The sequence below is a fragment of the Tachypleus tridentatus genome, chromosome 4 (assembly GCF_004210375.1).
Source record: "Tachypleus tridentatus isolate NWPU-2018 chromosome 4, ASM421037v1, whole genome shotgun sequence".
NCBI classification, from domain to species: domain Eukaryota; kingdom Metazoa; phylum Arthropoda; class Merostomata; order Xiphosura; family Limulidae; genus Tachypleus; species Tachypleus tridentatus.
Genome location: NC_134828.1, coordinates 64,142,741 through 64,160,219, shown reverse-complemented (window position 1 = coordinate 64,160,219; position 17,479 = coordinate 64,142,741). Strand labels below are relative to the sequence as shown.

The 17,479-nt window shown below is 32.1% G+C and overlaps 1 protein-coding gene and 1 long non-coding RNA gene across 2 annotated transcripts in view; both read right to left on the bottom strand.

Moving 5' to 3' along the window:
- Positions 1-8,626: 8,626 nt before the first annotated feature.
- On the bottom strand, positions 8,627-15,015 carry LOC143248138 (uncharacterized). Its single transcript, XR_013026809.1, has 4 exons — positions 14,999-15,015; positions 13,977-14,061; positions 11,992-12,064; positions 8,627-9,771 (listed from the first exon to the last, which is right to left on the bottom strand). It is a non-coding gene; the product is annotated as an uncharacterized LOC143248138 (long non-coding RNA).
- A 62-nt stretch (positions 15,016-15,077) lies between these two features.
- The window catches only part of LOC143248137 (uncharacterized), a 41,152-nt gene continuing 38,750 nt past the window's right edge, over positions 15,078-17,479 (bottom strand). Inside the window, exons 7-10 of the mRNA XM_076496570.1 lie at positions 17,140-17,227; positions 15,852-15,976; positions 15,346-15,404; positions 15,078-15,217 (exon numbers count right to left, since the gene is read on the bottom strand). Coding sequence (XP_076352685.1) covers positions 15,078-15,217; positions 15,346-15,404; positions 15,852-15,976; positions 17,140-17,227 — 412 coding nt within the window. The remainder of the gene's footprint in view (positions 15,218-15,345; positions 15,405-15,851; positions 15,977-17,139; positions 17,228-17,479) is intronic.

Below are 17,479 nucleotides of genomic sequence, written 5' to 3'. Positions count from 1 at the left end.
GCTAGTTAAACGTGTTGTTAATGACATGATGAATTATAAAGAGATTTAATTTTATTTTTATTTTTTTCGGAAAAATCTCCGTTCATAGTGTGGGTTGGAGAGTCGCGGGGCTACAAAGGTGTTTGGAAAATACGATACTAATTTTTTATATTATAACCAATGTGACGCGTCAAGACACTGCGTGTGTATATATATTGCTTTTACTCTAGTTGACACACTATAAATCTTGGAAGTTATAACTGATTAATGCTTATTAACTGAGAATATCATATATTTGACCAGAAACATTATAGGTTTCGAATATTGCAAATTATTTAACTTAAATTGATTGTATTGGAGCTTTACCAAAAAGACGATTAGGGAACCAGTAATTGTCGACTATCGTGTGTACATTCACTCGATTTCCTGAAGTCATCCTTTTAAGAAATATTTTGGCCCAAATAATGTCCAAGGCATTGTTAAGCAAATCAAATCTAGTGTGTTTCATCCAATATTATAAGGAGATCTCCTTCTACCTTGAGAAATGTGAGCCAACTCTCGATAACGAGAAGGAATGAATTAATTTATTATTAGTTGCTAATTGTGAGTTGGTTCAGGAGTGATTTAGATCGTTTAGTTCATTGAAGCTAATGAAGGAACAATGGTTGGAAAATGACTCGAAAGAAATGCACTTACCTATTTCAATCCAGGCTCTTACCCACTTGTGAGTTCGATAACAGTCGAAGTTAAAATGAAAAACTTGTGACCTCAAGGCTGACGAGTGTAAGTTCCGTTCTGGTGACAAGGTTTTAGTATTGCTACTCACTATGGAACATCCACTCAAAGCTGAGTATCAAGGTTCCTTTAAGTTGTTCAAAAAGTTAATGATACGGGCTATGTTGTAAAAACACCTGATCATCGATAGGCCACCAAAGTGTGTCATATCAATATGTCGAAGCCCTTACCACAACCGAGATTCATCCAAAAATAATTTAGATGTTGAGTGTTCTCCTGACACTAATGACAGTTGATTTGACGCAGACACCAGTACATTCGAAAATATCAGAGATAAATGCAACATCAAATTGAGAAGTTGATTGCATTGTGAATTATCCAACTGCTACAGATAGGAAAAGTTTTATGAGATCTTGGAAATGGCTGGTTATTACATGAAGTTTTGTAAAAATATTTTTGACATTACTACGATTAAAAAACCTACTGAAGAAAAGTCCAGAGTTCAATTGGACTGAAATATGTCAATCTGCGTTTAAAAAGGTCAAATTTTTATTTTTCATTTACACTGTATTGATGGCACCTGACTTTGATAAGTCTTTCACAATAATTGTTGATACCAGTGATTTTGATGGTGGTGCTATTCATTACAATCAAACGACAAAGATATTGAACACCTTGATCATTATCTTATATAAAGTTTAATTTCACCAAAAGATTTATTTTACAGTAAAAAAGATGCACTGGCTTTAGTATTATCTTCAGAACATTTCAATATGTACATATCGGCATCACAACCTATTGTCATTCACACTGTGTTGACGGTTTTGAACCAAATGAAGGACAAAAACAGAAAACTTAAATTGGAGTTTATCATTGTTAGAGTATGACTTGAAGATAATTTATGTCGAAGGTGTTGCTGATGCACTTTCACATGCTACGTAATTTTATTATCATAAGGTAATTTGCATTGATTGTTTTATGTACTATAATGGTTATTGAAGTCTTACAATTATTTGACAGTATATTTAATGTATTGTTCGCAATGTATATGTGTATAATATCGTAGCTAAAAATTGTCTAACACCAATTTTTAATTCTCTAAGGAGGGAAATGTGACGGATTTACTATTTTGTATCTATTTTAACATAGATGTGTATTTCTATAAAAAAAAATCTAACTTAAACATGCATAACTTATAGTGTTAAATCTGTATTGTGACATTCCCGACTATTCACTGGAGTTCTAGAAAATTCTTGAGTGTAAGAATCAACAATATATGAGTGTATGTAAACATTAGTGTATCGTCTTTATTGTTGTGCAGTCTGAAGTAACTAGAAACTCGTAATTCCTATAAATGTAACCAACAAGACGCGCCAAGAGACAGTATATATTATTGTATTGCTGTAATTGGTATAGTATAACCATGAAGCTATAACTGCGATTAACGCGTATTAATTAGGAATTTCAAATATTTGGCCAGCAACGTTTATAAATTTCGAACATAACAAACCATTTAACCTAAGCGGATTCACATCGGATATTAGTAACTTACGAACATATTATATATCTTTAGTAGCGAAAAACTCGACGCGTGATAAGCAAAGAATGCAGAGCTAACGAGCTCCATGTTAAGTGAATTGTACCTACATCAACTCGAAATTAATTCGCTCATTGTGAACCCTCGATAAGGAAGTTCTAGACCAGAAAGAAGACTCGATATTGTTTTGCAAGCAGTAAAACTTTTCTACATAAAACATTATTGTAAATCATGTTATTGTTTGTATAGTAAAATATATTCGTATTAGAAAAGAAACTGCGTATTATCAGTCTTCAATCTTGTTGGCAGGTAACCATTTATTTAATTTCTCAATCTAAATTACAATTTCACTCAGTTTTTGGATGATTAAAATTGTAATACGTAACAATCATTCAAGTAAATCCTTGTATTTATTGAAGACTATTGTCCTCTTTCTTCACGTTATCACTAGTTTTCCAAGTTTAAAGATAAACTTTGATTGTGCCATATATCAGCACTATCTATATTTCCAAGTGTTTGTTGATATCAACTGCATCATTTTCAGCAGCGGGTGCTTCAATGACTGTGATGTCAAACCAAATGATCATCATGTATGGATGATATCTAGAAATTGTTTCTCAAACAGTAGGTAGCTATCTATACTAAACCTTTTTTGTTGTTGTTTTGAGTCCTACAGGTACACATACAACCCTTATTGTGAACTGTTCTTAAAGAGATAATGCCTGCACGTGGAAGTCGTCATCCAACTCTGGCTGAGAAACATCTAGAGTATGGTCGAGTATAATCAAGCAATATTTGACAATGAATCTAGGTCTCGTTAAATAGAAATTAAAATATATCTTTCTGGATTTCTGTTTTTAGGCAGTGCTTATGAAATTATATTTCTTCTAGGCTGTTATTTCATGACAGAATCAAACATTTATGAATGCTTAGAAAATTACCATCTAGTGTGCGAGAAGTTTCTCGTGATATTTCAGAAATTCCTAGTTACAATTTTTTAAAAATATATTATTATCCAACATACTTGATAAAAAAAACAACAAAAAACGATAGGTCTAAGAGTAACATGGTTTGTGTTCCATTATCGTAAAAAAAATTCGTTTCGCACTTTGGGGCTGTTAAATCTTATTAAATAACTACAGGAGCAACTGATAAAACTTAAAGGTCAACTGGAATAGTTTAAATCGCTTACTTTTATTGGTATTATGGTATTTAAAAACCTGCGAATGAAAATAGTTTTCTTTGCTGTAGGATCAATAACGTTAATAAACGCCACATTTTTCAGAAAACAATGAAACATAACTTCACGTATTATAATATATATAAACAAATAAATACCACAGTCACTCGATTATTGAAATCAGTGTTCACAAAGAACGGTTTTCACTCATGAACTTTTTTTACTTCAATATCTTCTATAACGTTTGTTACGATATCAGGTAATAACTGACATACCTTATATATTAATACTTTCACACACATACATAACTGTGTGTTTGTATGTACACATTACAGATATATTTTAGATGTTATGGACGCACAGCCCTTTAAGCGAACTTATATCGCCATCCTAAAAAGAGAAGAAGTGAAATACATTCATTTTTACGCATAAAAGAATATATCGGTGTGCGTTCATAAAGACTGAGAGTAGCTGAGCCGATGAAATAAAGAGGAGCAATAATATTTCAGTACTAATTGTTTGAATAGTTTATGATTTTACTATTGACCACTAACGTTGTCGATTAATATATTTTATTTCACTTGCATGGCAAATAATGCCTTATATTTATTGGAAATTATATTTATCCGTTGTAATTGTTGATACTTAAAATACTACTTCATATTACATTCGGATGTTCCCAGTATATGGTCTTCTCGAAGATTCTGACTGAATATAATCTGAATTTTGCTTACATGAAGGGATATTATAAATTATATTTCCTACTGTTGCGACTAGGCTTAAGGCCTTTTCGCTTGATAGATGTAAATTCTAATCACTCGACAGTCGTAAAGTATAGTGGCCTCCAGTACAGAAATTTGTCAAGTAAGTCCTAACAAAAACTTCCTTTTTTTGTGTAGAAGTGATGGTATAGAAATGCAAACAAGCCTACAGCCCACAGTCAAATAAATTTTGTTTATATGTACATCTAATGGAACAACATAAGAAAATAACGATATCCAAACATTCACAATGGAAGTTTGTTGTTAGTAATGAAGTTACTGATGTATTATAAAACTATTAAATACTTCTGAATAACACAATCGTCTAATCCTTGTTGTAATGAATCAAAATAAATATATTAGATGTTTTAAGGATCGCAACAACAGTATCCAGTGCAACTTGTGTGTGCTTCTTATATCAAAGCCACTCAAGCTTGCTATCTGTTGTGCCCACCGAGGGGAATCTAACCCCTAATTTCGGCGTTGTAAATCCGAAGACTCACCGCTGTTCCAGCAGGGGATCCAGTGTATCTCCCCAAATACGTTTGTTGTCCAGAGGATTTGAAAAAAATAAATATAAATGAAGTAACAGTCTTGTTTCACGATTATCCACGAGTTCTAGGAATGAAGTAGAGAGACCTAAACATAAATCGAAGTATTTCAGTGAGCAAACTTTTATCGCTCTTTGGAGATATAAAAACAGCTAAGGCCACCCCGAGTCTGAGTGGTAGCTTAAATAAAAACATACAAACACACAATCTGAATTAATTGGATTGTTTTGGAATTTCGCACAAAGATACACGAGGGCTATCTGCGCTATCCATCCCTAATTTAGCAGTTTAAGACTAGAGGGAAGGCATATAGTCATCACCATCAACCGCCAACTCTTAAGCTACTGTTTTACCAACGAATAGTGGGATTGATCGTAACATTATAACGTCCAAATGGCTAAAAGAACGAAGATGTTTGGTGTAATTGGTATTCGAACCAGCGACCCTCAGATTACAAGTCAAGTGCCTTAACCACCGGGCCTTACGTACTTGTCCTTTAATGTATTGTTTTGACAATCAAGAAATTGGTGTTTTTAAATTCAGACATGAATAGCACATGCACAGATCTGCCAGTTGCAAATATACTTGGCCTCTTGATACCCTGAATATTAATTTAGGTTGTTCTTTCTTTTTCTTTTTACTGAGATTATTTTGGCAAATATTATGCTTAAGCAGTGAAAAGTGACAAACACTTATTAAATTAAAATAAATTGTGCTGTTATCTAGTGACCAAAAACAAAACTATTATTTATGAAATACGAGACAAAGAGCTATCTGTGCTCTGCCCACCAGAGTTATCCAAACCCGATTTCTAGCGGTACAAGTCTGCAGACATTCCTTTGTGCATATAGAGAGCCTTATGAAACATGTAAATAATCTATTTGAATATACTGAACGCATTGCTAAGTGGTAAATTTCCTTTTTATTATTTCCCCACAAAATTACGTGCGGTAGGAGGACATAATATTAGTGCTGTTATTCAAACTGTGAAACACTCGATAGTGGCAGTTATGTGCTCAAATAATGCTATGTATCAACTTTATCAGTTATTCATAAGTATCATAGAGAAATAGACTGAATGAGGCCGCCATTTTTTGCTCAGTCCATCCCTACATACTAAGCACTACAGTGCTTAGTAATAAAAATTTTTGCACTTACTTAAAGTGTTTGTGTGTATGTATGTGTAGATAGAGTAATTGCTTTGATTTTTGAATTTCGTGCAAAGCTACACGAGCGCTATCTGCATTAGCCCTCCCTAATTTAGCAGCGTAAGACTAGAGGAAAGGCAGCTAGTCATCACCACCCACCCCCAACTCTTGGGTTATTCTTTTACCAACGAATAGTGGGATTGACCGTCACATTATAATACTCCCATAAATGAAAGGGCGAGCATATTTGGTGTGGGAGAGATTCGAACCCGCACCCTCGGATTGCGAGTCGAGTGTCTTATTCACCCGGCCACGCCGAGCCCGAGTAATTGGATTCATCAAAATGATTTTTTTCCGATAATGAATTTACGTTTTTTATATTTATATACATTTTCTTCGTCCTGACGATGTAATGTGTGAAATGAGTAATTTCCATTCTTCCTTGTCCCAGTGGCATGTCTACGAATAGGGGTTTCGATTCTCGTGGTGCACAGAACACAATTAGCTCTTTGTGTAGCTCTGTTCTTAATAATAAATAGTAACATCCATTCTTACACAACAAATGCTTATAATATATCATTTTTTTTCTTTCAAAGGAGTCCAAATCCCAACTTTAAATATTAATAACACATAAATATGTATCGAAAAACAACACAGATTCGAGAAAAAAAAAAAGAAAAGTAAATTAAGGTTCTTGAAAGCAATGATTAAGTCTGTCTCGTTTTCTGTAGAACTACATAAAAGCTACTTGCGAAACTTCTGTGCTTATTTCAACCAATAAACTAGAAGAAACACAACCAGTCAACGACATCCTCCATAAACTTCTAGGTTGCTATTACCTGATCCAGCAGTGGGATTTGACCAAATTTATACAGTACAAAGAAGGTTTTTTCAACACGAGATTGCAAATCATAAATCCTCAGATTCATAGTCTGAGTACGTTAAACACTAGGCTACAGTCGGCTCAATAAAATAAGGAATAGTTTTATGTAAACTTCCTCGATTTGTAATTGGTAGGCTTAAGGACTTACAAGCTACATTCGAGGTTCCATTCCGAGCTGTGATCGGAACGCAGAAAGTCCAGTTTATAACTTTGTGCTGGAAGAAAAACCGCTGCATATTGTGAAATATTTAACCTTCTAAATGTTTGATATACAAACTTTTCTTTAGAACAATAAAAAGAAACGAAACCAAAATTCTAGTAATAAGACTAAGTTTCTAATCAGCTGCTCAAGTTATGACACCTCTACGAACGTCCAAAAGAGAGTAAAAGAACATATAAATATTATATATTGTGGAATTAATCGTTTTATCTTTATTATCAATTTGTATTAGATAAGATATTTTGTGTTGCATAACATTTTTGTACAATTAATAGAAGTTCCATATTTTTCTTGTTACAAATTATGATAATACAATTGATTAATTCAGTCACTTCGTCCTTACATTTCACAGAAGATGAAAAAAAAATGATATTAGTCTTCCAATAAAATGAAAAACATACCTCTAATGATATCTATAGTGGATACAAAAAACACTTTCAGTGAAATCTTATGGATCGTGGTGTATTTAGCGAAGGAATAAAACGCTTCCAGTGAAATTATACAAATCTAATGTGATGAGGCAAAAAATAAAACGCTTTCTGCGAAATTTTCCAAAGTATAGTATGTTCAAATGAGTAATAAAATATTTTTACGCATCAGTCGTTCTACAATCAAATACTTTTAAGCTGGTTATACCATATTTATTTTGATTAGAATTGTAGTGTTAAATACCATGGTTTATTATTTAATTATAGAAAGATCTTTTTGCTCATAATTTTGTACGTGTTATATTTATTTATAAGCATTATAATAAAAAAAATCATTAGCGAGTAACACACATGCACAAAATATATACGCATTTTTATTATATCTGAAACAACTCATCACCTTAAACATACCCTTTATATACTGAAATTTGAAAACCACATTTCTTCGCGGATTGTTCTGTGGGTGCGCTTTTCTTATAGTAAAGCCACATCGAGCTATCTGCTGAACCCACCGAAGGTGGGTCGAACCCTAGATTTAAACGTCGGAAATCCGTCGACATATCACTGTACTAACGGGAGGCGGAGTAAGCAACCATTAGTAAAAATATGAAGCTTCAACTATGCTACTTTCCTTTGTCTCTAAATCAATATTTACAACGCTAAAATCAGGGGTTCGATTCCCCTCGGTGGGCTCAGCAGATAGCCCGATGTGGCTTTGCTATAAAAAAACACACACACTAAATCAATAAATTTATAATTATTACGGATAACTTCAAATCTATTTCATTCTTATTATATAGAGCGTTTATTTGAAAACGTTAGAAATTCAACATAATATTTTTACATCCATAATGTAAAATTGACCAATTAAACATTTTTGGTTTTTAACGTATTTTATAAATATTCTGAATAACATGAGAAGTTTTGCAGAAACGTACGGGTCCTAAACATTTACACAACAACCTTTTTTTTTAATTATAATAAGGATTAGTCAGTAGCCGTTGATATCTTATAAAACACGATGAGTAAAATACATTGGAAGAGAAACGAGAACATAGGGAACTTTTTTTTTCTTTATTAGTAGAGAGAATACAATGAGACATTAGCGAAATAAGAGTATACATTTTTTATTTGTTTGGCATAACCTGTACCATTCTGGAAGCACACCAATTACTACACAATACAGTATTATTGTACAACAGCATATATACACATTTCCAAAATAAATAAACTACAGAAATACTTACTTGCCATTCAACAAATACATACTTTGTGTACAGAGTGTAAACGCTAAGAGTAACTATATGAATGTATGTGATTACTCGAAGGGTGTCATCATTTAGCCAATAGAAAAGAAGAACCCATCTAGAAAATCCTGATTTTTGCCTTTAGGTTGTAATTACATTTAATTCTGTATTATATATATATCGGCTTTTTATTCCTCTATATTAGGGCTAGACTTCTATAAAGTTATTGCACTTTGTACTGATTATACTCTTTTCAAATGCGAAACTTGTTATCTGATTTGTAGGAAATCTGCCCATGTGTTTACATGTGTAAGGAAAATTAAAACCTCTTAGTGAATGATCACACGGGTATTTAGAGCTACTGAAGTTATTTAGGTTTAAAAGACGCTCTGAGTACAACCAAACAAATATTCAGCTATTATAATAATATCTAGAAAGAATTATGTATAAGAGATCACTGTTAACTCATATAAAGTTTGATATCTTAAAGTTATCTCTTAAGACCTAGAAGTGAGCCATATTTCTTGATAGTTTACCTTTTCACGATATAGCCCTTTGTTAATTAAAATTTACCAAATTTATTCATTCTGTTGTCTGGTCTTGTACTTTCTTCTAGTAACGTTATTGAGATTTTGGTTGCAATGTTATTGATAGTACCCTTCTAACTGAAGAATAAGATAAAGTTATGAAATAAACTGTAACAAAAACAACACTTAAAGAACCATATGGATTCTCGAGGAGATCCAATAGATTAATCTTATATAACAATCTCAAAATTCACTGTTTCCTCTTACGTAATTTTGTCACTTTTTCTAATTATATCTTTAGACTAAGTTACGAATCGAGTTTACCCTCTTATTAACCAGAAGGTATTTCACCTGTTAAAAATGGTGTGAATAAGTTACGTACATATGAAATAAAAGTATAACTGACGAATGAGTTAGACCTTCAACAGAGTATAAGAAATACATTTCTTTCTGAATCTCTCAGTAAAGCTGTGCTCATGGTTTTTGTACGTGGAAGTGCTGAGCATACATCCTCTCGAAATCCACAGCCCTCTGCCTCGTGCTGGTGATTAGCTCTTCTGTAGACTTTCTCTCTACTGTCAGAAAATACACCAATATCACAACAAAAATACAAACTAGGTGTTCCTTTACTGTCAAATACAACCATTTAACGAATTTCCAAAGTGATGCACACACAGATTTAAATACAAATCATACAAAAGACATCCATTCACTCGCATCTCCCGCATCATTTTATTCTTGAGATTTTGATTGTAGTTTTTAGCAAACCCTAATTCGTATTGGGTACATTGACAATTTAACCCATTGACTGCCAAGTATTTCAGCTGCTACATTACAACTCTAATGCTTCGCCATTATGTAACTTTTTCATGACGCCATTTTGGATCGAAAGTGAAACAATTTGTAAGTAGGTCAAATACATGTATGGTGCTGACATCTAGCGTTGAAGTTAAGCATTATTGAGAACGAAGTAACTCATCCGTGGCATTGTGTTACCGATCGGCTTGAACGAGTTATCTCATCTACGGTGCTGAACAGGTTAATACAATTATGTTTGAAATCTTGTATTTTATTTTTTAAAAATAGGTTCTAATAATATACGTATCGACTGTTTCTAAGATATATATATTAAGAAAAGCACGCCGGTTACAAGTTGGAAATATTACTGTCTCTAAGGGTTAACGTTACTGGCTCTGTGTTACAAAGCACACATTTTGTAGTAATCTCACTTCAATAAATAGTTTGCAATATACGTGGAAAACAATGTCTTAAATGATTTGATTTCTGAGTTGTGATACGTAATGCTTTCTTCAATCAGCGCATTTTTGATTCTATGGTGGTTGAATAATCCTAATAATTATGCATAGTTTCCAAATAAATTACATTTTTAGTTCATTAGCACTATTTGTTTGTCAGAAAAACGTCCTAAATACACATTTGATGTTATAGATGTAAGTACTTTATTCCATACAGGAAGTATGAAACAAAGCATTAACTCAGGTGGGAAGTGAAAGCATTTAAGGTGAAACATTATTACTCGAGAAGGCTCAAAAGATGTTACTAAGAGCATTTTAATATATTTTTAAAGATAACTGTTATTTACCTAAATTAAAAGGAAGAGAAATAAGCTAATTATTTCTTAAAATAAGATTCTATTTCATCCAACAATAAATAAAATATTAAGCGTAACTGAAATTTAATTTAGTTATTCTGAGAATTAGAAAAACAAAACACTTTTGTCTAGTGCGCCTGTGTTCTAATTTAACACCTTCTGTTGATTTATTGATAAACCAGCTGGAGTACCCGTCTCCTGGACAGACGTTATGTAAATTCATGATTAATGCAAGGTTATCTTACGTCATGAAAAGTTGCTTCCCTTACATTTAATTGCTAGAAAAAAACAACAAACAAATGCCAATAAAAACTGCAAATCACGAAATGTAAAATTACAAGTTTGCATGTATCTCCACATGGACCCAACACACCTTCATAGCAAATTTGGTAAAGATCCATTGAGAGGTGACAAATAAGTATTGAGACATGCAAAGACGCCCATAAAAACCTCAAAACTTTAAACTTGTATGTGCTACCCCCATGCACCTGATAAGCCTTCATACCAATTTTGGTGAAGATCCATCCACTTCCTGGGAAATAGATACATTGACACACACACAGACAGTACTATTATATTTATAGAGATACAATACAAAAGGAAAATTGTATGTTTATCTGCCCGCTAACTCCTCACATACACTTTGTGACCAGATCTTGGCAGTGTGTCTTCTACGGTCCCTAGAATTGACATGAAGAGTTCATATACCCACCAGTAGCCCCATATTTGGTTTTTATTTTCGTTTCTGTCTTTGCATTATGCTCCTTTTTGCCATATTCAACACTATAAGTCATTACTTAGCATCAAAACTATCACGGTATTGTTGTCAGGGTAACAGTGTTGCTTATGATGAACGAGTAGTGTTCGATCAATATTAATTTGTGGTTTATTTTTATTTTCTGTGTTTTCAATAGCTAAGCTAAGTTAGTACTGGAAAGTTTCCAATTAAACAATTACATTACAACCCCATACCAATGTGGCAACATAGTTAAGGGTGAAGATGAGCTAAAGGAAAATATGTTATCTAATGTTTGTTAAAATTAGTAATAGTTTTGTAAAAAACAGTTCTTGCACCTCGAAATAATACTGTTCATGGTATAAATGATTAATTATTGTAAAAATTCAGCGAGTAATTGTTACATATAATATCATTATAAGAACATTCTATTCACGAAGATTTCACCATTTTTCAGTCTAGTTTGCAGTCGTCTGTTCTGCGACTTCAGCGTAAGAATCGTCCCTTCTTGTTTCTTCAACTAAAGCGGAAAATAATTTATTTAATTATTAAAAAGGAATTAGCTTTGATTGGTGTAGTTTTTTTCGAAATTATGTTAAACTTTTATGCTAGCTTGAATAGAGGGCGCAGTTAAAAATCAGTTAAAGTCATATAACTTTAAATATCTTTCCTTAAATTAGCGGGTATTATATGAACAACTTTAAAGATTTAGGGTATTACTGTGTTCTTGCTGAAAGGAAATATTTCATATATAACAGTAAAATAATAATTTTAAACATAATTTATGTTTTAAGTCATAAAACACAAATCGTCCATGATTATATTAAAATTTATATTCGCTATAAATAAAAAAAACACGTTTCTGGTTATAAAAATAATCTAATTAGATATAATTATTTTTGTACAAATTATTTTAATTAAAATAAACTTAAAATAAAGGAATATATCTGAATTGAACAAAAGAACCATATTCTAACACCTTAGAGATAACAAGATAGCTCTGCTAAGCTGTTGGTAATCTCTGGTCACGTGCCCTCTTTGTTCCATACTATATATATATATTAGTAAAAATAATTACATCGTAATGAAGTTAAATAAAATTATAAAGAAAACTGCGTTAAAAACAGCAAATTCAAACCTCTGACTAATTATATAATTTGTTACTTTAACTTAAAAACAAGCCGAAGCAAAAACAAATTAAGCAAAAAATATTGCATCAATTGAATAGATCTCAGGGTACAAACTACAATGTGGGATTAAGACTGAAACAGTGTGTCCCCACCGCTACGTGGATCCTACTTCTTCAGTCACCTCCAAACTCTAGAGTACATTTTATAATACCACATTGTAATTTGAACCCTGGGTTCCTTTCAGTTGATGTAGCGTTTCTTGTTTAATTTTTTTTTGTTTCGGCTTGTATTTTAGTTAAAATAACAAATTATACATATATATATATTCCTGTGTCTATGTAAACTACTCGTATCTGATGACGACATAATTTTGTCAAAACATTGTACGTTTATAATAACGTTTTGTTCGTTACCTATTCCAGTCGTCTCCAAATTATCAGCTAACTGCATTTTAGTATTTGTGAATGGTGATTTAATGAAAAACTGATTTTCTTTTAACCTATTCCATAAATCAAATTCAGAAACACTTCTAATGATGATTTTTAACTTATTCCATAAATCAAATTCAGAAACACTTCTAATGCTGATTTTTTAACCTATTCCATAAATTAACTTCATAAACACTTCTAATGCAACACATAATCGTAAATAGATATAACTTTTATGTTCTTCAAAACTACTTTAATATTCTTATATCGTCTCACAACTTATAAGTCCATATGAATTGTTAAAGCTTTTTCTTTTAAATGTTAGTTTAGCACGAATTGATTCATTTAATCAAATAAATAACTTTTACATAATGAAAATGACTAGACATAGGTTATAGACTGGGGCGTATTTATGTATATGTAATTTTTAAATTTACTATCAAGTTGCAGCACTGACCTACAACAGTCATGCACTCACCTACAAATACTTTAACTTCATTTTCAAAAAAACTGTATTTTTGTTAGTATTTAATTAAGATATTGTTTGGTATAGGACAAATTTGGTTAAAATGATGTGATGTAAGCATTATTTTAAAAATAATGTTAGACAATAGGTGGAAGTGGGTTAAAAAATCATATTTCAGTGTCCTCATAACTACAAAGTTGTATCTTAGGTTACTTTGTTCGAATGGAGTGTAATCATAAAGCAAATATAATATGTTTAAAGATTATAACGTCGTACCAAGATAGTTGTATATTCCAATTCTGTAAAACGTATAAATACGACTTTAAAATCAAAATTATATGTTTATGAAAGAGAGATATTTTTAAAAATATTTTTGAAATAATAAGTGGTGTTAGTAAGCCGTCTTACCAACTCATGTAATCTTGCCACCTCCTGTTGGAGTCGAGTCAGGCAGATAATCTGTGTTTGGTATGCTTCTAAACTATTTTGTTTCCTGTAGAATCAAAGAGTGATATGAATTCTTCATATTAAAACTCAAGAAGCTTTCGTTAAAACATAGTAAAACATTAAAAAGTCCAAAACACACGACCTAAAACTTCGAGCACGTGTGAAGAATGATATATCCTTCACTTATTATCGCCTACGATAACCATAGGAAACCAACACTTTGTTGATGCTGGTTAGTGCATCAGCGGAACATGTTTTGACACACCTTTTACAAGAGAACGTGTGAATAGAAAAATGCAGATAGTGTCATACTGTGAAGAGAACTTCAAAACAACGACAGTGCACGCTCAAAACTTGAGAAAGCAGTTAATACCAATTTGTAAAGTGTGTTTTATTTGTTTTATTTCTCGACATTCGTGGAAACTTGTTTAAATAAATATCCGTTGATAATTTTTTTAAAATAAATAAGGTTCCATTATATACCTCAAAGATAGTGGAACACATAAAAAAAACTCAAATAAATTATAAAATATTCTTAAATCACTCTTGTACAAGATTTAAGACGGTCCGACATGACCAGGCAGTTAAGGTGCTCGACTCGTAATCCGAGGGTCGCGGGTTCGAATCTCCGTCGCACCAAACATGCTCGCCCTTTCAGCCGTGAGGGCTTTATAATGTGACGGTTGCTAAAAGAGTAGCCTAAGAGTTGGCGGTGGGTGGTGATGAATAGCTGCCTACCCTCTAGTCTTACATTGCAAAATAAGGGACGGCTAGCGCAGATAGCCCTCGTGTAATTTGCGCGAAATTCAAAAACAAACAAATTAGGCTATCTGCAATGTCCACCACAGGGAATAGAATCGCGGATTTTTGGGTTGTAGGTCCGTTAACTTACCACTAACTAACTAGAGCTTTGCGCGTAATTCAAAAAACAAACAAACGGGATTTAAAATGGGATCACTGCGAATGCACAGTTTACTTTACACCAGTGCCGTTTAATCATTTTATATTCTCGTTTTCACTGTTAAACCGCTTTGTACTGAAGAAGGATGATTGATGACATTATTATACGTAAATAATGACGTCAGAATGAAACGATATAAATGAAAATTTAATAACGTGCCACTTTTCAATTTCATTCTCCATGGCTGCCATTGCTTCAGGTCTGTTCCATTCTGTGATTCCTGGAAGAGGTGGGTAGTGACCTAAAAGAGAATAATTATTATGCTAGTGTTTAAATAGATATTATATTCAGTAGGATGTATACATATATATATCCTCCTGAAGAATAATAGTAAATTATTTTAAAAAAGAACCTAATTGGTTCACTTACCATCAAAAGGTGGAAGGTAGGTCATCAACGTACAGCCGTTCCACGTTTCGTCCACCTCTCTAAAGAAACAATGAAAATAATATTTATTGTTTTACAACTACGCATATGCGCAGATACGAGCTGTAACAATGAATACTTTTCAATTCTAAGCCTTAGTAACGATTCTTGCCATCCTGTTGTGCGTGTGGCCTTCTGTTTGATGTTGCAACTTAAGCGAATGGTAACTTAGCCTTTGAAAGTTCTCTTAATGCGTAGAAAACTGTATAAATGCATTGGTGGAATATTTTATATGTAGCAATACAGATTAACTAGTGACATCTCTATGAGTGTCGTAAGATAAACTCGTTAGTGGTATATATTTTAATTATGGTAATACAGACTTAATAATGGCATCTCTTAAGTTTTGCGCTATGAATTCATTACTGGCATCTTCTAAGTTTGGAAATACACTCACTCACACTCTTATGTTTTCGGCACAACTATTTAAAAAAAAACACCAATCTTACCTGAACTTGCTGTTGAGTATGACGTCATCAGTAAAACCAGTTTTGCAGAAAAACTGTACTGCTGAGTTGTCAGCCCTAACAACCAGAGCATCATAAGGACCCACGACCGAAGGACTTTTCAACTTCTGAGAAACAATAACATCTTTCAAAAATCGACAAACGTATTAAGAATAAGACGACAGAAAATTGTGAGTCTATGATTTGTAAAGTATTTGTTTATTTACAAAGCAGATATATGAAAATAAAACAATTAGGTTTTCAAAGAGAAAAAACAGTAGAGAAAGCGAGGTAATAAACACTTTACATGTAAACAAAGACATGAATTTGTTCGTATTCCTAACGGAATTAAATTTCAGCTTTACACATGAATTTAGACGCAGATATTTTTTGCCGAGTGTGTGTGTCTGTTCAAAATAGTTATTTATAACTTGAGCATTTTTACTTACTAGGAAATAGCACTAAAATATTTTTAGAGTGTAAAGTACTTTATTGCTTTGATAATAGTTTGAGCTAGGAATTTGATTCAATATTTATTATAAGCTAAAACTGCATAAAACCATATATTATATATACTTTTGTCTGTTATATGCGTTAAAACAACCTAACCTGATAAAATGACAGCTATTATAACCTTGAATTATATATTTTTGTTTATCCTATGGGTTAAATCAGCCTAACCTAATAAAATGGCAGCTATTATTACTTTGGATTATATATATTTTTGTTTGTTCTGTGGATTTAATGAAGTTACCCTGATAAAATGACAGCTATTATTATAATCTTGGATCATTTATTTATTTGTGTCTATTCTGTGTGTAATATTAATTTCACCTGATGAAGTGCCACCTGCTATAATTTTTTATCATACATGTTTTGAATATTTTATTGATGTAATCTGAAAACTGATGAAATGTCACTCTAAGTTTAAATCATGCACTTTTCTTACATGTTCTATAGGTTCTCATAAAACGTTACTTACTATAAGCCTAATTGTGCGTTTTTTATATGTTCTCTCGGTTTACCCTGATGAGTCTGATAAAACATTATTTACTATTATTTAATATTGAAAAATCATTATTATATCGTTATTTTGTTTCAGAATCAACAGGAAGTCTATTAGATAAATTAAGTATTTCTTTGAACAACAAAAGTGGATTATTTCACAAAGCCTAATCTCACAAGGTCGTTAAAAATAAAAACAGTCATGTTACAATCTACCAAATTGTTACTGAATTAATAAAACTAATAAACTATCATCAACTGAAAATCTCGTAAGTTCTGAACGCACCTTGAGGAGAAAGTTACCCAACCCACACTTTCTGTACTTCTTCCTAACTGACAGTAACATCAACGAGACTATTTTCGATCCTGGTATCCTGAAGAAAACAATGTTTTTATGAAAGATATTGCAGCTATTGTTTTATTATTTCTGTAAAAGACATAGGTGTGCAACCGTATGAAAAATATAAACGAGAAAAAAATAACATATTTACAAAAATAAAATGGCGCTAACAGCAACTTGTTTATGAGGTTGCTATAAATACTTTGTTTTTATAATTAATTATTCTTTTTTCTTTTAACTGAATTGGAAATATTTTTAGTATAAGCCAAAATGTCATTGACACTGA